The sequence below is a fragment of the Strongylocentrotus purpuratus genome, unplaced genomic scaffold (assembly GCF_000002235.5).
Source record: "Strongylocentrotus purpuratus isolate Spur 01 unplaced genomic scaffold, Spur_5.0 spur5_scaffold_4, whole genome shotgun sequence".
NCBI lineage: Eukaryota > Metazoa > Echinodermata > Echinoidea > Camarodonta > Strongylocentrotidae > Strongylocentrotus > Strongylocentrotus purpuratus.
The window spans coordinates 31,425,942-31,447,590 of NW_022145610.1; the positions used below are offsets into that span (position 1 = coordinate 31,425,942).

The 21,649-nt window shown below is 37.5% G+C and overlaps 1 protein-coding gene across 1 annotated transcript in view; it reads left to right on the forward strand.

The window, feature by feature from the left end:
• Nucleotides 1–2,725: 2,725 nt before the first annotated feature.
• LOC587637 (anaphase-promoting complex subunit 5) overlaps nucleotides 2,726–21,649 on the forward strand; it is a 43,486-nt gene continuing 24,562 nt past the window's right edge. The window contains exons 1-16 of the mRNA XM_030997605.1: nucleotides 2,726–3,144; nucleotides 6,734–6,813; nucleotides 7,334–7,449; nucleotides 8,168–8,444; nucleotides 9,046–9,214; nucleotides 9,796–9,995; nucleotides 10,841–10,922; nucleotides 11,704–11,796; nucleotides 12,169–12,236; nucleotides 12,762–12,875; nucleotides 14,077–14,284; nucleotides 15,056–15,177; nucleotides 15,650–15,766; nucleotides 16,748–16,895; nucleotides 18,700–18,868; nucleotides 19,334–19,428. Of these exons, the coding sequence (XP_030853465.1) occupies nucleotides 3,001–3,144; nucleotides 6,734–6,813; nucleotides 7,334–7,449; nucleotides 8,168–8,444; nucleotides 9,046–9,214; nucleotides 9,796–9,995; nucleotides 10,841–10,922; nucleotides 11,704–11,796; nucleotides 12,169–12,236; nucleotides 12,762–12,875; nucleotides 14,077–14,284; nucleotides 15,056–15,177; nucleotides 15,650–15,766; nucleotides 16,748–16,895; nucleotides 18,700–18,868; nucleotides 19,334–19,428 (2,202 nt within the window). The 5' untranslated portion in view covers nucleotides 2,726–3,000. The remainder of the gene's footprint in view (nucleotides 3,145–6,733; nucleotides 6,814–7,333; nucleotides 7,450–8,167; nucleotides 8,445–9,045; nucleotides 9,215–9,795; nucleotides 9,996–10,840; nucleotides 10,923–11,703; nucleotides 11,797–12,168; nucleotides 12,237–12,761; nucleotides 12,876–14,076; nucleotides 14,285–15,055; nucleotides 15,178–15,649; nucleotides 15,767–16,747; nucleotides 16,896–18,699; nucleotides 18,869–19,333; nucleotides 19,429–21,649) is intronic.

A 21,649-nucleotide genomic window follows, 5' to 3' on the forward strand; every position in this document is an offset into this window, starting at 1 on the left:
CAGTCCCGGTCAGATCACTTGGTACATTAGTAAAGGTCTATGCGTGGATGTCAGACTATTCTATAAAAAAGTGTTTGTCTGACCAAAAAGACTCCAAGGGGCAGTGACGCAATGAGAAAAATCGTTTGGAAGTGTTGGGGGGGGGGGCAGAAGAAAAATCTGCATCACCATTGCACCACTCTTAGACGTAACATTATGCAGGCCCCACGGAACGTTTTTCAAACTGGAGTATTAATGATCAGGTATAGAGCGTAAATTGGCGTGGGGTCCAGATGAGCCTCAGCAGGGGGGTCAAGGGGCTGAGCCCCCGAAAACTCAGGGTTTTTAGGCATTAAATTACGGTCAGATAAGCATATTTAGATACCTTATTTGTGACACTGGCAGGTCACTAATTGGCGGAGAGTCCAGGGAGAAGAGCCCCCGGAAGCTCAGGGGTTTTAGGTATTTAATTACGGTTAGATGAGCATCCAGGGGCCCGCCTTAGGGCCTTTGGTGGGGTCCAGGGAGCAGAGCCCCCGGAAGCTCTGGGATTTTAGGTATTTAATTACGGTCAGATGAGCATAATTTGATACCTCATTTGTGACATTGGCAGGTCACTTATTTTTTCTCTCTCTCTTTCTTTCTTTTTCTCTACTTTTTCAAAAAGTTATGGGGGCTCGAGCCCCGAGCCCAGCCGTTTTGCAGACCATGACATATAAGCCTTCTAAAAATGCATATTTTTCGCCCGACTGTAAATTTGGGAATTTCTAATTTTTCAACAAATGCATAAATTGAAAGGTATGACTTACAAAACCAAAAAAAAATACCGGATAATCATGTCATTTTAGCATCATTAGTAAATCACTTGTATCGAATAAGAAATACCCCCCACTCAGTACGCCAGCGTTCAGGAACTCATGCAGGGGCGGCCGAGCGACTTCCAAAGTGGGGGGGGGGGCACCAACAAAAAAGGGCACTTTCTGGAAAAAAAGGGCACCTACAGTGGGAAATCTCAAAGCGAAAATATACAATTTTTTAGACATTGGTATATACCCCTACATTGTGATTACATTATCAGGGATGATTTCAATATTTGTTTCTCTTCATACATCATACAAGATATCGCTTAAGCATCATACTTTATACAGTTGGGTGTGATGTCTGAATATGCATTTACGAGCGAGCGAAGCGAGCGAGAAAAATTTTATAACTATTAATATTTCAATAATAAGAATATTCAAGAATAATATTTCATAACTGACGATTTTGCAACATTTACATATAGTTCTAGGCCTTGAGTCTATCTATATCTCTCCTGCCTTGTTTCGCCTTCCTCCCCTTTAATTATTCTATACCTCAATACTAATGTCTAGCCCGTGTTACAAATAAGAACTTGTGATTTGTATTCATTTATTTATTTATAATTTCATATTGTACTCTATAGTATTTTACCTTTGTTTTGTTTTGTTAGATACAAAATAGAAACAGAGTTTATAATAATGAGTACTATTTTGACAAATCTAGTTACAAGAAATCACATTCATTTTAAAGTTCTTTGATTGTCAAACTCCTTTTTAGAGGCTGAGCAGATTATTTTATTTTTCATGATGGCCATCGTTTTTATGACTTGGTTTGCAAGTCTGTATTCTTTAAAATAAATATCAGGGGCCTCGATCAACTATATGACATAATGGTGTCTTAAAACAACAACTCCGATATCACATCGGCTGTACTGTTTCTGAAACATTTTCTAGAGTAAGAATGGGAATGGCAGATGACTTTAAGAAGTTAACTATTAGGATAAAAAAAAAGAGAACATTTTAAAGGTAAAGATCAGTATGGGAAACGCCCCAATTTCAAAAAATGAAATGGAAGCTCTCATTACCAATCATGTGAAAGAATATGTTTTGACTAATACATGATGATAACAAATTTGCCGGGAAACCGCCTACTAATATTTGGTAAATTATTATATCTATTTGACTGTGAGAGATATAGGGTAGTCCCATATACATCTTTCTGTGTAAAGTGCTTGTAACTTTACAAAGAATGGGCCAAATTTCTTATCATTTTGATGATTCCAGAACCTTGCAGATGCTAGATGCTATGATCAACCTTTTCTGATCGATTCCACAACGTTTCTTTCACAATGCAATCACATGACCATAACTGGTCTTTACCTTTAAAGGTAATACAAAGTTTTGGGAGATTTTGAAAATTGGGTGGATAGTGAATCTTTACAATTTTTGATATATTTGGATGCCCATGTGGATGTATTATAAGCACTAAAAAAAAAAGCCCCTAAAGCACTTCTGTTTTCGTGAAAAATTGAATATAAAAATTTACCGGTGCTCCCGGTAAATTTTGATAAATTTCAAATAGCGCCTATGGCCGTACAATGGTAGCTGCGACCATGAAAATCTCAGAATATGTAGTTGGGATATATAATTTCCAAACGGGAATAGCTAATCGGTCGATTTTAGTCAAGAAACATTGTTTCATAGTTAAATTAATATCTTGACCTTGAGAGGGAGCTATACAACATAAAGAGTTTATTATTTATAATTTCATAACTTTAGACTCGATTTCAACCGCGACAACGATCAATGTATATTGTAGGAACGTATATGCTTCCAATATGTTAATTTGAACCAAATTCATGACCCCATACCAAAACTTTGTAATACCTTTAAGGAAAGTAGGCCTACTATATAAATGAATGAATACATGAACAAATAAATCAATGAATGAATATATAAATGCATAAATCGATCATATAATTCATTTATTCACTTTGTTATGAAGAAATAGACACACTAGTTTTAGGGAATAAAAACGAAATTTAAAAAAAAATCACTAAAGATATTTATATCGGCCACGCAGGAGCTGTAAGCAGCTTGGGTTGTTGGAAGATTTAGTTTGCAATTTCAATCTTGAAACTCCACTGATTTCCGCGGATTTTACGAAATTTGTAACATTTGATATTGTGTTTCATCATTGAAAACTGTGCTTTTTGCAAAAATGGTGACCCCACACAAGATTTCACTTCTGATTTTGATTTATGAATATTCGAATTATGGGAAATCGGCTAAACTGTCTGGAAGGAAAAAGTGGAATCCCCGGGTCTCGCGTAATTTTGCAAGGTCTGTGCTGGAATGGATTCAGGTAAGGCACTACACCCCTTTAGCTCACGGCACAGCCCGCTCAGGCTCGGGCGCGGCCTACTCCGACTGCCGCTGGCTCGCTGGCATGGTTTGACTGACTGTAACACTAGCACTTGCAGGCTGCTGCTCATGCTCAGCTCTGCCATAGCCTGTGGAGGCGGCTTTGCCATGCCTTGCAGCTGGCCCGCGACGACCTCAGTTTTAATTGCTGACTTTTGCGGGTTAATTTTGCCGGGAGCATGCTGGTTGCAGGCAGTCAAGAGAAGATCTAGAATCTAGACTTTATTTAATGAGGAGGCGAGTTGGCTCAGTCAGTAAAGGCACTAGACCTCCGGTTATAGAGACTGAACGACTGCCTATGCCAGCCTGTGTTGAACTTATTCCGCTAGATTTTAGCCGCTAGGCCCCTCCCACAAACTTGCCACGGCCGTATTGTTATGCCCCCAAAATCCCCCAAAATGTCATTTTACCTCGTTCATTTCCAATTTTAAATTAGGCCTAGGTCTAGGCTATAATACATCGGTTCCACTTACTAACTTGATTGATATAATCCGTTTAATGGTCCCTTTTAAGGAAATTATCGGTCAAAATCGACATCCATGTTGAAAATCTTGCAAGCCGTGTTAAACTCTCGCTGCCGTCAATCTCATCCCTTCTAGTCTACGCCGAAGGCAAAATGATTATGAAGGAAAAACTGTGATAACGCCATTACGAACGTGTAGATGGCGCACAGTTTTTCCTTCATAATCATTTTGCCTTCGGCGTAGACTAGAAGGGATGAGATTGACGGCAGCGAGAGTTTAACACGGCTTGCAAGATTTTCAACATGGATGTCGATTTTGACCGATAATTTCCTTAAAAGGGACCATTAAACGGATTATATCAATCAAGTTAGTAAGTGGAACCGATGTATTATAGCCTAGGCCTAATTTAAAATTGGAAATGAACGAGGTAAAATGACATTTTGGGGGATTTTGGGGGCATAACAATACGGCCGTGGCAAGTTTGTGGGAGGGGCCTAGCGGCTAAAATCTAGCGGAATAAGTTCAACACAGGCTGGCATAGGCAGTCGTTCAGTCTCTATAACCGGAGGTCTAGTGGAGCCAGACGTAGTCTCAGTGGAACAACCGACGATTATAGAGACTGAAGCTTTCGGTCTAGATCTAGGTCTACTACTAGGCTAGACTCTATCTTGCAAGACGTATTTTAACATGGATTTCGATTTTGACCCATATTTTCCTAAAAAGGGACCATTAAACTGATTATTTCAGTCAAGTTGGTAAGTGGAACCAATTTATTATAGCCTAGGCCTAATTTACAATATAACAAGCACGAGGTAAAATGACATTTGGGGGGATTTTCGGGGCATAAAAATATGGCCATAAATGGCCATGGTGTTAGCAAGGAAATGTGTATAGTCGGCTTCCGTCTCTAAAGAGAGAGCCGAGCCTACCCCAATAAGAGGCTAACGAACGAAAGAGACAGAAAATTCGGTCTACTACTACTACTACTACACTAGACCTATTCCTAGACCTAGAGTCTAGAGTCTATATTAGACCTAGACTAGAGTCTAGATCTAGATCTAAATCTACTCACCTATCCTGATTAAATGAGAAATCCTTTATATTCAAAATCAAATGAATGAAAAATTGAAATATTTATGAATAATCAAAATAAAATAGACTCTAAATAGATCTGGATCTACTCTTATTTTTTGGCTGGCAAATGTGACTTTCACCTTGATTTGAAACAAATGATAATAGATCTATGACAAGAAATATACCCCCCCCCCCAAAAAAAAAAAAAAAATCTCATTTGGAGGAGGGGGGCAACCCCAGATAGGGTCTATTCACATTTCTCGGTCACCTCAGAAGTTTGGCGCATTGTATTTGGTGCATTGTATTTGGTGCATTTCGTTTCACATATTTGCGGGGGCGCAGCTTATTATAGATCCTTGGCCATACATGATAACATGTAAGTGTGAAAGTAGTGCTGTAGCCGAACCGCCAAACCGAACGGAAGTTCGCCGAACATGGCACTTCCGAACCGAACCGAACCGAACCGAACGCAAAGGTCTGGTTCGGATGTTCGGCAGAAAAATGTAAACGTTTTTGCAAGCTAATAAACTTGTCATTTTGTACCTAATTTTCATGTCATGATTGCTCATTTTATATTTACTTTTCCCCATTTTATGCCTTTGTGATTTATGCCTATCCAGTGGTGGGCGCGACTTCACTGGCGCCATTTAAATCCCAAATCCTGACCACGCTACGTCTCGATCGCAAGCCATAAACAAGAATACATGTGCGTGATCAAAACAAGTTCAGCTCAAACCCATTCAAATTAATATTTGAATTGTAACAATATCGGACAAATTTTACAATATAAATAATGAAATAAATATTTATTACAGTATGGTATTTATTTATTCAGGAAAAATAGGGTTTTTATATTTTTCCTATTGAAAATAAAAACTTTTAAAAAACAGTTATTGACCAGCCTGAATTCTCTATTCAAGATGGCAGCTTTCATGACATTTGACAACAACCGTCTCGGAAAATCTTTAAAGAATATCATTTATTGACAAATTGAAAACATGATTCTTTTAAAATTGAAAATAAAACACGATTCAAGACGGAAATACGAATGTAAGTAGTATTTTTCTTCACAAATAATTACGTTTAGAGCAGTTTTTTAATGTGAAATTCGTGCTGGTCGGTGGCAGTGTGCAGCAGACCTCCGTGCTGGTCGGGCCCGGAAGGCCGGGCGGCCCGCCGTGGCTATAACGCTGCTTGCTATTATATTACCGAACCCCGAACTGAACCAAGTTCGGGTGAAAAAATTGCCGAACTCTGCCGAACCGAACCGAACTGAACACGAACACAGCGTCTGACTTACAGCACTGTGAAAGTACAATATTATAGTTTTAAATAAAAATGGCCAGGGGCCCATTCCTAGAAACCGCAATAAGTCTAACTTCTTGACTCTCCCATTGAAACGGGTGTTATAGAATTAACACACGTTTCAATGGGATAGTCAAGAAGTTCGACTTATGACGGTTTCTAAATACGGGCCCCCGGACTCCAGATATCAAACTCTCTGGAGTCTGGACCCAGGACTTGTGGGTAGATCTATGTATTTTTAATTCTTTTTTCTTTGCACTGTTTCCATAATTAATTATGCTTGGTGGGATATGGGCCTCCAGATTCAATCTGTTATAGACTGCCCATGATTTGACTGCTGAAGCAGTTTTGCTAAAAGTATATTATCTCAGATTCTCTGTGTCTTTATTTCTTTCTTTGAAATAGATTAAATGTTTTGTCCAGAGCCAGGAATTTAATTTAGTGTAGGAATTTTAGTTGGAGTTTGTGTCATAGAGCCACCATATTTAAATGCTGCGTTGCTAGATCATAAATTTGTATTATTTTTCATGCATTGAGACTCAATATCAATTTTGTTCTTCTAATTGTAATCCTTGTTCGCTTCTTTAGTGACCAAGGATTACAGGATCTACCTTCTCTAATATCTAGATGATGATGTTTGCTTTCTCTTCTTTTTCTCTTCTTTCTTTGTCCCTTTCTTATTGCCAGGGGTCTGACATGGAATATGATGAGTTTATTACCAAGATAAGGGACATTCATCCAGAGTTGGAAACAGCCTTCAAAGAATGGTAAGATTGCAGCACCCTTAATTAATGTATATTAATATTGTAAAACCTGTACATGAAGACCAGTCTAAGAAGAAATGTGAACTGGTCCACACATACATGTAGGTTGAGACAAATGCAAATGTAGATAAAATTTACTAAAATGATCTTGTCTTGAAATATATGAAAGTCAACTGACATTCATATAAAGATTAATTATACCATGTGGGTGCTATACCGACTTGGATAGAGGAGTATTTGGGGGGGGGGGGGGGGTAGAGACACCTATATGTTTGGTGAAAATTGGAAGTACATGTAAATACTTTATTAAATCACAGTAATGTGGCATTATTCAAATATAATTCCTTATCAAGAAGGATAATTCCTTATCAAGAAGAAAATTACATTTAGATAATCAAATTTAAGGAACATAAATTAACATAAAATTTATAATAATACAATGAAAGTCCTAGGACTTGGTGGATGAATAGCAAATTTATTCATGATATTTTATTTATTTTTACTTCATTTTCTGTGGCACTAGCTTGCGAGAGACCACAACTAGCAGCCTTTCATCGATGGATGAATTCTTCTCCTCACTCAACAAGCTTCTAGACAGCTCCAACGGGGAAGCGCCAGTCCATAGACAAAGCATCATAGGTACAGTTGTTATGCGTAGCTGCACATAATGATCCAGGCCCTGTTTTTATAAAAACTTGATATCAGTGACAAGTTCACTAATTGTTATAAACTACTGAAATAACTGATTTTGTTTGGCGGTCAGTAAATTTGTCATTATATTTTGACACTTAGTTATTACTGATAACAAGCTTTATGAAACAGGGCCCAGGTTTTCAAAGCAGCCGGAGTTCAACCTAATGGGGATTTATATAAGATGAGGAAGAAGTTGAGATTTAGCACTCAACATAAATATGTGGACTAACTCTAATCACTTACATGTACCAGTAGTTCAGACTTTGCAAGTAATGTGTATTAAACACATTCTAGATTTAGATTTGTATGTATAAAAACTATTTTCATAGTGTTGTTTGGATGAAAAGCAGATGTATAAGTGTTGTAGTCGAGTTGTTTAAGCACTTGACTTGTAATTCAAAGGTTGTGGTTCGATCCCCGACACGGCACTAATGTCCTTTGGCAAGGCAGCTAGGCTAAAGCCGGGGTAATAATAAGTGCGCCTCGGAATAGAATTTCTAGATAGACGGCGCTATAGAAATGCCTATTACTATTATTATTATTATTATTATTATATACTGTTGTAAAGTTAATTGTTTTTGTTTTAATAATTTATGATCTCTTGATACATGTTAGTGCTCTCTGTGAATTAAGGAGAATGTTATCATTATTCTTTCATCGCCAGGCATGTTCCTGCGTCGTATGGTGCTGACGTATGACAAGCTGTCCTTCAGTCAAACCATGCGGCTCTACTCCTCCCTCCAGAAATACACCACCAGCGACGCCCCCTCCCTGGAGGAGTCTACCGCCACCACCATGGGACAAGGAGGGGACGGGAGCACCGTGGACAGCTTGGAAGACGGTATCAGTGAGGTAGACATGGACGTGAGCATGGAGACGGACGGCACGCAGATGACAAGGAGAGAGCTGGAAGGGACCGGTTTCGGCAATCCCCATGAATCGTAAGTTAGAGTCATGTTTCAGGGATGCAAGTTTTCAGGCAATAGCCTGAATTCCGGGCCTGGCAAGTTATTTTCAGACCATAGTTTAGGCTTTTTTTTGTGTACAAAATGGCCCATTCTAGATGATTTTCAGGCCCTCTGATCAATTCTAACTGGCATCCCAGATGTTTGCATAGAAAGCCACATCCATACCTAATTAAGCGACATGGTTGTAGCATTAATAGGCATGTGGTCTGTAGGCCAAATCACAGAGCTCCAAATAGTTCCCTCCCTTCTTGGAGACACGTACCTTACCAACATGGTCATTTTAACATTTGTATTAAGACACCTAAGATATTAAATGCATTATTATTGTAAAATGTTATTGATTTACAACAATGTTGTCAGATGAAACAGTTTTAGTCAACAGAGAGATACGCACAAGCACCAGCAATGAGTGTTAATTCTGTGCTTTTCAAATTTCCAATATGTCGTTAATATTTTACCTTTCACTAAATAACATACCACCAAACTTCTCAAAAGGAATACCTTTAGACTGTGTTTTTGTGTAAGGGAATGAATGTCATCCAAATAACAATATATTTTGTCTTTATTGCCACAGACATATTAACCTTCCATCTGAGAAGACCTACACCCATCGGCAAGCGGAACATTTCATCACTCAACAAGCCAACTTTCTACAGAACGACGAGTCCAAGGCACTACCCCCTGATGTTCTTCAGAAACAGATCAATGAACTTGCTCTCAAAAACCCTGATCTTGCAGAAACGGTAACTAGCACTTTTTCTTATATATTCCCATGACTTCACTTTCTTGTTGGGTTACTTTAATAATCCACAGAGGATTGATTGTGAAAAACATGGATGAGTTGAAAATATCAAACGATCAAGTAGTCATCTCATACCAGGTGAAAGCATTCATTTAGTTCCCAATGACCACGTAACTTCGCTGTTGGATTTGAAACATTATGAAAGTTTTTGAAATTGTATGTTATTGCAGTGTTTAAGTTTATTCATGAAAGGAAACCATAGCTTTTTGATTACTAGCTCAGATTAGGAATGGACTATTTAGGGTCCCATTTTAGGTTTTTTAAATATTGTATCCTTGTATCCCAAATTTTAGTTTAGGATACCCCTTTTTCATTCCAATGATTTTTGACAAGTGACAAGTCTGTGAACCTTCTGTTGACAAGCCTTTTACAATTTTTTGCCAATGCTTTGTATTAGAAGTTGCTTTTTTTCGATTATCACCAAACTCTCAAAATATATTTGTGGATCCTATTTATGATTATCTTCACTGATTTACAATAACATGTGTCTATTAACTGATCTTGTCTTGTGAATGCATGCAGTATTATCTATCCTACCTCAACTGTCTCCGGATCAAAGAGTTTTGCGGTGCCGTTCACAACCTCCACTGCTACTTTGATCACATGATGCCCCAGGTCAAAGGTGACTCCAACAGCAACAACAACGATCAGGAGCAAGTGCGGCAGAACTTCCGTTATGCTGCCCTCAATCTTGCGGGGCTGCACTGCCGACTCGGTCACAAGTAAGTTAAAGATGCTGGTCCAACCCTTATCTTGATTCAGAATATACCTAAAAGACTTTGTCTTTTGAAAGTTCCTATGTGCAATGTTGATCAAAGTCAATGCCACCTGTTCGTGTAGTTCCATACATACCACACCCACACCCATACCCATATTTGTTTACAATTCTTTTCATTGTAACTATGTGATTTTAATCAAGATTTACCGGAGTTTTTGTTATTTTGATGAGTCCAGAACCTTATACAGAGATGCCAACCAGTACGATTTAATCGTATTTAGTACAATAATAAGAGTGGAATATGATAATACGATATCACCTCTTAAAATACGATTTTTCAACAACAACAACAACAAAAACAAACAAATTATTTTTTTTAAATTTTTTTTGTTAATTTTTTTTTTTTAATACCCATAAAAACCACAGAATCGCATAGAAACATGTACAAGTAAACCCCTGCAACCCCAACAGAAACTTTGCTTTACAATTTTCTTTTAAAATTTTAATGAAAGAGCAAACATTTTACTTGACCGTACGACCAGTATCACATTTTTCTGAAATTTGACTGGCCCGGGATCAACTGGCCATTCATTGGTAGTGTCGAGTTTTCGTGAAAATCTGATTTTTCTCTCCAAAATCTAATTTTTTAGGATACTCAGTCTGTTTTTTTGTGTCAAAAGGTTGGCATCTCTGCTTATAATACATGATGGTTCTGATGTACTTCACAACCAACCTTTCCAAATATTTTCTTGGCTGTATCTGTCACTGTTCCGGTGCATTATGACATACCAATATGCAACCTTATGTTTAAGTCTAATCGACTGAGCTTGGTCTGTTTCTATGTTTCAGAGAGGAGGCCATGTTGGTTCTAAAGGAGGCCATACGTGTGGCTCACCAAGCTAATGATAACGTATGTCTCCAGCATGCACTGGTAAGTAAGACAAGCAGCCCTGATAATTACTCGATTTAAATCTGTTTCCTGGTTTTTCAATTTTTTTCCAGATTTTTTTCTTCCTGATTTGTCCATATTTCCCCCTACTTCCCCCAAATATCTCAATTTTCTCACTCAAAGGGGGGGGGGGGGGGGGGGTAATGTTGTTGGATGCCATTTTTTCCCCCTGAATCTTTTTTTTTTACTCAAGGGGGGGGGGGGGGTGAGTTTTTTGTGCTCACTATCATGCCTGGACAAGTTATTGCCATTAATTCCTTACTAGATTTGTCTTTAATTTCAATCCTTAAAGGACTATGAATAAATCCACACTTTGACTCCACACCATCATGATGGTTTCCACGTATTTCTGTTTCCGGGTTTGGCTGGTTCTGTTCAAGCAGAAGCAAGGCACACACACACAACAGAAATCACCAAATTTACTTTTACATGTAAGACTGTAGTAGAATTTACAAACGTTTCATTTTTTGTTATTGTTGATATTGTTTTACATGCCTACCTGAACTGATTAATTCACATGGCTGAACTTCAGAATACCGAGCATCAGTACAATGTATTAAAGGGGGTGTAGTCGTATTATACCCCATTTTCCCCGAGTGGGCCTTGGGAAAGACACATAGTCTCGTCATGCGACAGCCCCTTAAGGGTTAGGCTCTTAGGTCAGGGTTATGGTTACTGTAGATCTTTGAAGTGTTATTCTGCATTTGTTTCTATATTAATGTTTTGACTGTGTACATCCTGGATCTAATCATTTTTTTTCCAGGGTTGGTTGTATCGACTGGAGCAGAAGCAAGGCCTGGACGTATCTGATATCCTAGATCATTCCATCGCCAAGTCAGCTGAACTCCATCTTCCTGTAAGTTTCCCCCCCAAAATGAGTTTTTAGTAAAACAAAAAATAAGGGATGGGGGAGGGGGAGGTCATGCAACGTTTGCGCAGTGAATTATTTTGTAAAGATTCGACAGGTCAGCTGAAATTCACCCCCTTGTAATTCTTAAATGAATTCAATCAAATATAGAAGCAAGAATTCATGAAGGCGTACATGAACTTTTGTCTACCGATAGGTTTAGATCTTGACTACTATAAAAACAGAAACTTGTGTGCATGAAATACAGCTTTGAAAATGGCCATCCTTAACAGTTGCGAAATTTTCATGGTGCATTCGCCCCCCCCCCTTTTTTTTCTTATTCATTTTTTCGATACCTTTGTTCTCTTTCCTTTCTTTTAGTACCTGACGTGCCTAGACATGCAAAACCATACAAAGAATCAAGCTCTACATGGTGTCGAGCCCTCAAGGTAAGTGTGTTCTCAAAGTCAGTGTTCTCCTTTGCTAAAGGGCTGATCATATCCTTGTATCACTAATAGTGATTACAGTGATGATGCAATTTATGGTTAAAATGTGTTGAATATTGGTGAAAATGAGCCTCCATCACCAATAAGGCTACTTTTATTATATTTATTTGTGGTATGGTTGATATTTTAGCAGGAATTTCGAACAATACCAGTTGGCCTTTGTGCTACAAATGCATGATTAGTTTTTGATATTGATGTACATGTACCTTGTACAAGATAAACCTTATAAATGGATATGTGCGTTCACTTCAAGCTTGAAAATAGAAAAAGATATTTAACACTTTCATGATTTTTAGTTCAAATGGGAACAGTGCCACTTCGTTCACATCCTCCCTCTCGGGCCTCTCTCAATCTCTTTTTACTGTTCTCTTTGTCTTTCCTCCTCTCTCCATGTGTCTGTACTATCTTTCTATCCACCAATAATTGACTTATTTTGGGTCTCTCACTCTCCTTATCTTTCTTTCTCAGTGTATTTTACTTCCTGGCTCGGACAGATGCAGTCAACTGCCAGCACAACCAGCCCCAACTGGTTTCAACCAGTTTAGCCCAGCAATCAGCTCTCTGGTTCATGTATGGACACAGGTAGGTCAACATCCAAATGTAACTACATTCTTATACCCAAACAATAATGATAATAATAACAATAACAACAACAACAACAGTAATAATTTAAAAAATGGGTGTTAAAGCCCTTCCCCCCGAAGTCTCTAAGTCAATTTCTACAGTCAGAATAAATGAAGAGAGGGTAGTATGAAATTCAAATATACTTTATCCTCTTTGTGTTTGTTAAAGTTAAACTGCTCTGTCTTTAAATAATGTATGGGTGACAATGATATTGTAGTTATTATTGATAGTCGGTTCTGTTTTTCATATAGGTGTATACAATAGTGTATTTGTTAGAGAGTATCCATCATCATCGCCATCGTCATCGTCTTCAACATCGCTATCATCGTCATCATTGTCATCGTCATCATCATCATCATCACCAACAACATCACCATCATCATCAACATCATTATCAACATCATCATCGTCATCATTATCATCATCATCATCAACATCAACATCAACATCAACATCAACATCATCATAATCATCATTATCATGATTATCAACATCATCATCATCATCATCATCATCATCATCATCATCATCATCATCATCATCATCAGCATCATCATCATTATCAACATCATCATCATCATCATCAACTCCATCATCAACATTATCATTGTCATCAACAACTCCTCTCTCTGTAGAATTATGCAGGAATTATGAATATGTCATTTATGTCCTATCTGTGAAATTTAAATGTTAGCAGTGTCTTAATATTCAAATTATGCAAGGAAACCCGCTTACTTTCTGTACTTCACTGTCAAACACTATTGAGTGAGTAAGTGACTTTTTTGTGTTCTCTTTGGTAATAAAATACATAAAATGAGCTGTAAAGGTAAATGGTCATTTGTGTACATCAATAACCCAGTTCTTGTAATGGCTAAAATTAAACTGATTGAATCTTTGGGCAGCACAAAACGTACGACCATTCGGTAAAAGGGTCTGAAAAACAGACTATTACTTTAGTGATTGCAATCACTAAAGTCAATTCGACAACTAATTGCTTGTTTTTTTTCCCACTAAAAGACATTTTTCAAACCCTTTCGTTTTGAGGGAAGTTCTTAATTAGTATCATCTTTCAAATGCAATTGGAATTTACCCTTTTCATTTTTTTGGTCGAAAATGGGACATTGTACCTTTAACCTAGTATCTTCCTTGCTCCTTTCAGAATCATGTCATCTCTGAGTGACCAGCTCCTGCTGAACATGTTCTCCACCCGGAGCCCCAACAACAGCGTTGCTGTGGACAGTGAGTCCTTCTGCCTAGCGGTCTGCAACCAGGCGAGGCAGCAGGCCGATAGAGGGCAGTTCTCCATAGCCACAGATATCCTCAAGTTTGCTAAGACCAGGTTTCCTCCAATGACATCTCATGCCAAGGTAAAACAATCCCCAATTTCATGGTCCATCTCGTCTCTTTTCATGCTTAATTGTTTAACCATCTTCTTAGCTCCCTGATATTGTTGCATTTATAAATTGTTGTGGATGTGAGGGACACAAATGTTATGATGAACTGTTGTTTTTGCCAGGATTATCGTAGGACACTTAAAATACATGTTAGCACTTGGATTGCCAACTCTTTTTTGCATGTTGTTAAAATCGCTTCTAGATATATTCATACATTTCAATGTTGAAGTAGAGACAATATTTAACAACTAACTACTTTTTTTTGGGGGGGGGGGGGGTGGGGGTTCAAGTTGGAAGATCATCCCTTCCCTGTCTCTACTTTTTTCTCTCTTCTGATATCCTGTTTCTGGATATGGCTTGAACTCTGTTTGTTATGCCTTTGTGATGGTTGTTATAAGTGAAATGAATTAAATTTGAAATTAAACTTTTACCAATGAATAGACCATTACGTAGTTAGCACATGGGTCAAATGACCCCAAATATCCACAGATCTTTTACTCATGGAGAAGTCCCACTTTGTGTATTTTAGAATAATTAATGCCATGTCAAAGTCATGTATGTGCTTCATGAAAAGCTTTTGTTTGCCCTCTTGTATCATAAAATGTACCGTACTGAATAATGTTTACATAACATGAGCATGTATTCATGTCGGTGGGTTTTACAATTTTATCACAAATGACCTTTATCTGCCCATGCGCAGATAGTATTTACGAAATGACTTATTGATGTCATTTGTTGATACAGATATGGCAGCATTGTGAACATGAGATTGCATTCCAGAGGGCGCTATTTCACATGGACTGGGCATCGGCACAAGAGGCTATCAATAATCTTGCTGCAATAGACGATGTAGCGTTGGATCTTAGGTTAGTATAAGTGAAGTGCTCAGGCCTGATAATTACGCAATTTAAATCGGTTTCCTGATTTTTTTTCTTCCTTCCTGATTTTACCCCAATTTTCCCTTATTTTCCCTATTTTTCCAAATTTTCTTTCTCAAAAGGGGGGCATTTCTTTTAGCCCATACTTGTTTCAAACTAACTATTTGCTGTGTGTCCTTTTAGATCAAATGTAGTACTTGTGCAGAGCCAGATCCAAGTTGAGTTTGCTTCATGTACATCTTGGGGCCTATGTTATGCAGAGGGTCACTTTTCTCACCTCCACTTGCAATTTGATTTACTCCTAAGACAAGAAAAAATAATGTGTTATTCAAGTGAAATACATGTAAACTACCCTACTCTTGAATAGTTGAATTTTTATCATTGTCATGCAACCATTATCTTATTAAAGATATTCTAGTTACGTTCCAATATTTTTTTTGTTCTCTGTTTGGCACCGTAGAAGAGCAGTCCTTCAGGTGTGTAAAGGAGAACGCACCCAGGCTCTGGAAAAGCTTCGCCTCCTCATCACAAAATGCAAGGAGAAGAAGGATGGGTTCACACCAGAAATTCATGCAAGGTGAGTTGGTTTAATGTGAACACTGCTGCAAAACCAGTAACATTTGTAGTACAGAAGTTGAGGGATTTGTAAAGGAAAGCAAGGATGGGTTCACACCAGAGATTCATGCAAGGTGAGTTGGTATAATGTGAACACTGCTGTAAAACCAGTAACATTTATAATACTGAACTTGAGGGATTTGTAAAGGAAAGCAATTCGGTTGGCAAGAAACTTTCTTGAAGTGCAAGAATTCAGTGTTTAATCGGTTGTGATTCAATTATTTCCTGCATCACTCGTGAAATTGCCTTAATTATTTGTACACACAATAGTTTTTGGTTTGACAGTACATTTTCAAATCTGCCCCCAGATGTTGGCCGCAGAAGGATGAAAATGAAACTCTTCACATATTGCAGAGGAAAGTGATGTGAATATACTCATGAAATTGCATTTCCATTTCTCAGAGGGCTTGGGGTGTGCTTATTATATTGATATATTCTCTTATTCGAATCTTGCAATAAATGCGAGGTAAAGGTGAAGTCCACTCTGGAATTAATTAAGCTAAGATACATCCTGGAACGAGAGAATGACATTTTTGGATAATCTGACAAAGGATAAGAAAACTATGAAGACAATTTCGTATTCAATTCAACACAAATTAGCAACTCCTGTTTCACCTTGAGTAGTTCTTCGTTTTTCCCCCTTCAGGAGGGTTTTTCACAAAGATCCTAAGTTGAACTTGTCTCTAAGTTGGACTTTACAATTATGGAAATGTGTTAGCATCTATGAAAATATTTTGTAAATGTTATTTTAAAAGGCATAAAATGTGTTATCTGTTATCAAGGAGATTTTATGTTCTTAATGTGGAATTTATAAAAAGTCTAAAATACTCCAATTTTCGCTGTTGCAATATATTTTATTTTAAGGCTATAAATGGCTCTCAATAATATTTAAGTCCAACTTAGAGATAACTTCAACTTGGAATCTTTGTGAAAAAACCCCCAGATCTCTGTTGGTCGTGTCCCAAATCCACATCCTATCAGAGGAAACCATCAAGAGTATCAGCAACCTCCAAGAAGCCTGGTCCATCTGCCATCATCATCATCTCACGTACCTTGCTGCCATGGCAACGGCTCATCTTGCCCAAACACAGGTATGTGTCTGCATGAGTGGAGATCTAACTTTTGATGAAAATTTAGTTATTGATATCAGAACATTGTTCACTGTTCACTGCCTTTTGTACATCAAATTTCATGTTTTTCCTTCTTTCTCGTGATTGAGGTAATGTACTCCCCTGAAAGCAAGATATAGAATGCAAAATGATATTCTACTTCACATGTTATGAAGTTGGATCAAGAACACAAATAAATACGAAGAAAACAAAAAAATTGTGAAATTTTATGTACAAAAGGCATGGAGAGTTGTTCACAGATGATGTCATCAAATTGAATACCACCCACTAGTGACTAGTCATTTCAAAATGTTCTAACTTTCTTATTCCTTGCCCGATTTTGTTCAAATTTTCACTGATTTTATTCAAATTTTTTAAACTTTACAATAAAAGTAACTTAGTATGAAGGTTTTGGTTTCCTTTAAGTACCCAGTTTTTCAACAAAATTATTTTCCTAAATTTTGGGAGCAGTTATGAAAAAATGCACCTTCTAATATCACTATTCCATAGACGCCTGTACAAAATCTGGTACAAAATTATCTTTTCTCTGAAGTTACAAAAATGGATTTACTACTTAGCTCCTTTTAGAATTAAACTCTTCATATACTCTGGCAACACTTGTTATAGATGTAGGTTTGGAGTGAGTGTTGTGGTTTGGGGTTTGGGTTAGGTTTGTATGTTAAGAGTTAGGTATGGTGTTTGGTCCACGGTTAGTTATTGCTCAAATGTCAAAATGTTTGCCATGGCATATTAGTATGTGTAATACAATCTCCATATCTCCATTGCTGTTGTGTGGGGCCAGCCATTGAAAGGGCAGTGGTTCCTGTTTCATAAAACTTGTTAACAATAACTGTTAAAAGCTAATGAAATCATGGCATTTGATTGGATGAGAGCAAATTTGTCATAGAAATTTAGCACTTGTTACTGATAACAAGTTTTATGAAACAGGGCTCTGGTGTCATGAGGAAGGGGGACTGTCCTACTCCTCGGTTGAAAAAAGGGCCATCATGTGATGTGTCGGGAGGGAGATGAGGGGGATGGGAAGAATTTGTGTCATCCTTATTTACAATTTTGTTTATGTCTATGAGTCTCTTAAAGGTAATACAAAGTTTTGCGAATTTCCGAAAATTGGCTGGATAGTGATTCTTTACAATTTCGATGTATTTGGATACTCATGTAGATGTATTATAAGCACTAGAAAAATTAGCCCCTAAAACACATCTGCCTTGAGAAAAATTGAATATCAAAATTTACCAGTGCTCCCGGTAAATTCTGATTAATTTCAAATAGCGCCTTCGGACATACAATGGTAGCTGCGACCATGAAAATCTCAAAATATGTAGTTGTGATATATAATTTCCAAACGAGAATAGCTAATCGATCGATTTTAGTCAAGAACATTGTTTTATAGCTAAATTGATATCTTGACCTTCAGAGGGAGGTATACAACATTACAAGTTTATTATTTACAATTTCATCACTTTAGACTCGTTTTTAAACCGCGGCAACGATCACTGAATATTGAAGGATCGTTTATGCTTCCACTATGTTAATATGAACCAAATTCATGACCCCATACCAAAACTTTGTAATACCTTTAAAGACACATTTGTTTGTTTGTTAGATTAGTACAATGTTGTGACAAAGCTGTTATTCTTTCTCTTCTCTTCCCTCGTGTCTGCTATTATCCCTTTTTTAATTTTTTTCTGAGCGCATAGGGACATAAATTTATTTCTGTGATATGAGCTATATAAGAATGGTTTATTATTATTATTATTATTATTAGATTTTGATGTCCATGCCTAACCATGCCCTGGTCCTGCTAAACAGCATCCTACCAACCATCTTGACCAGTGGGTCTCTCTATGACCGATGGTGTGTCCAGTTCCTACTGGCCAGATGCCAATGCCACATAGCATGTGATGGCAACCAGGAACCAACCCAGAGAAAAACTTGTAAGTAGTGGAGAGAGAAGGAAAAAAAATTGTTATCCTTTTTAGGAAATGAAATTTATCAGTCCCTTCAAATTCTGTTAATAGTGATAATAATAATAGTGGGTTCTTGTATAGTGTTCACATCAGGCACTGCCACTCTTGGCGTTCAAATATTGTTACTCCGGCTTTAGCACAGCTGCCATTATAGCGTATCTAGGTCTAGCATGTTCTGTGACTGTTATGGTCTGGCTCCTTGTGGTTGAATTGAGCTTCTTTTATAGAATCATGTAAAAGGTAGATTTGAAAGTTTCACCCCCAAAAATGTGAATGTTAACATTTAGCCTATAAGAGATAAACACATCTAGAGTCTCAACATCAAGAGTAATTTAAAGTACACGGAGATGTGCCAGCTCTTTAGCTGTAGTTTGAGTGTCTACGTTGTGGCCTCTCGGAAATTTTAAGTTTGCTGTATCATTTTATTTTCAGTATTGTTGTCGGCTGTCCAGCTTTTGAATCAGGTCTCGGAGGGCTTCAAAACTCTAGGAGTGGAGTACAAGATCAAGGACATTGCATACCTTCAGGTCAGTTCACATTCTAAGGAAATTTATTTCACATTAACTCTATATTATGATGTGCACCCTCTTTATATTTTCGTTATACCATAGTCACACCAACAAGACCAATTCCAGAACCACAATAGACCCCCCCCCCCCCCCCAGGATGGCCTCAGGGAAAAAATATTTAAACAATTTCGGGGGCTACTTTTCAAGTTTGCTTGCATGAAAATGACACTCTTTAATTTGTTTTGCATTGAACTCTATGCACATTTTTGGGGGCTCTTTTATGACTTTCGGGTGCTTTTTTTGGCATTTCGGGGGCTCATTCAGCCTGAGCCCATGTGTATTTTTTCCCCTGGATGGCCTACATCAACTCTATAAAAGAATCCATCCCCACCTCCGCACACGCTGCGATACGTTCAAGGATAATTATTTGTGGTGCCACAATCTTTCAGGACCTTATCAACCATAGTCTTTCGCATCTTTTGATATAATATTTCGACCAACAGGTACAGCCACAATGATCATTCCCCATGTATATTGTACACAATGAAGAACTGTCAATTCACAAATATGTAAATAGTGACTATTAGTCTATTAGAAATGATTCAAAAGTATTTGAGATCTAGATATGAAACTTCATGGACTTATTCTTTATGAGATACTCTATCTGTATGCCAAGTTTCTTTTTTTTGTCACTCCATGACCGCCCCCACCCCCTTGGCTAAGAGGGCACCAAAATAACCCGGCCTTTTTAGGGTTAAGTAGGCTATCAGTCTGTTTCGACTTGGATTGGAGGTGTGACTAGAGATGTAGAATTTCAACAATGAGGATGAGAATAAGAGAATAGAGGAGAGAGTAGGAGGAAGGAAGGGAGAGAGAGAGCTTTTAGGTTATGAAATATAGAGATGAATGAAAGAAAGAAAGGAGGAAAGACATTGCATGAATATTTAAGCTAACAATCTGAATGTATGGATGAATGAATAAATGGATGTATTAATGAATGAATGATTCGATAGATAGATTTGAAAGAGAGAATTATATTTTTATGTAGGAGAATGTGAAGGACTTAATTTTATTTTGTACTAAGTTAACTGCATTCCAGTGTCATCCACATTGTAGTCCATTTTCTTAAATATTTTACTGATTAATTTGTAAAAAAAAAGAAGATTTCACATATATTCCAGTTTATGGAAGTTTTATTTTTCTAAGAGCCTAGCACTTGACAAACTATTGCATTAACATTTTGGATTTATTCTATCTCGCAAATCACAGTGCTGTGTGCATAAATTCTTTGTTGCTATGTCTGACAAGCACCCTAGCAAGCTTTTGGAGTGTCTGTTGTGAACTGGTCTTTTGGAGGAGTACATAAACTATTTTATGTGATAGATGTTTCTCCCCCAGAGGCCTACCTGTATTTATAAATGTGCTGCAGCGGCGGGTATACCATTGGCAAGGTTTAGCTCTATCAATAGCAACTATTGCGGCAAAGATATCCATAGTTAATCAGAACATTAATTGTACTCAAGTTTTTTGGAATCTGGTTTATATATCACTATTTTTAATTTGGTATACCGGTAGTGGATTTTGAGTCAGATTGCTTTGAGTTATAGCGCCATCATTTGTCAAGTTACATTTAGTCGTAGTCTGCCATGTATTTTCCATTCATAGCTTTTCAAGTTTACACAATGATTATCACTAACTTACATTGATTACATGTAGATATTGTGAAGGAATTAATAAAAATACAGATATGTTGAATTCTATTGTCTTGTAGTATTTCATTGTGTTTTTGTAGTTGTAGACATTCTGATGAAAAAAATGAAGAAAAAAAATTATTTTCCATCTTCACAAGATTGCAGATTTACCTTTAAAAAAGACAGGTACACATGCAGGGCTTTTAAAGAAAAGTACCCTCCCTTCCCTTTCCTTTCCAATCACATTGTGAAACAAGTCAAGGTGACAGAAGTTCAGGGATACTAGACACAAACCACATGCATGGTTTGGAAACTAGACTAGACTTCACCTCCAAAGGGTGTGCTATTTGTTTACTGACACAATGCAAACGATTAATGAGGGTTGTTGTGTTCGTGGCATGATGATGTAATTGTGACATGCTAAAGCCTGCTTAGTTCACATGTTCAGTTCACATGGCGAAGGGGATAGCCAAACATGTTAAAATGCATGCACCATGGTCTAGTGGTGCTTTCGATCACTAGGCTCTCAGTCAAAAGGTTGAAGGTTC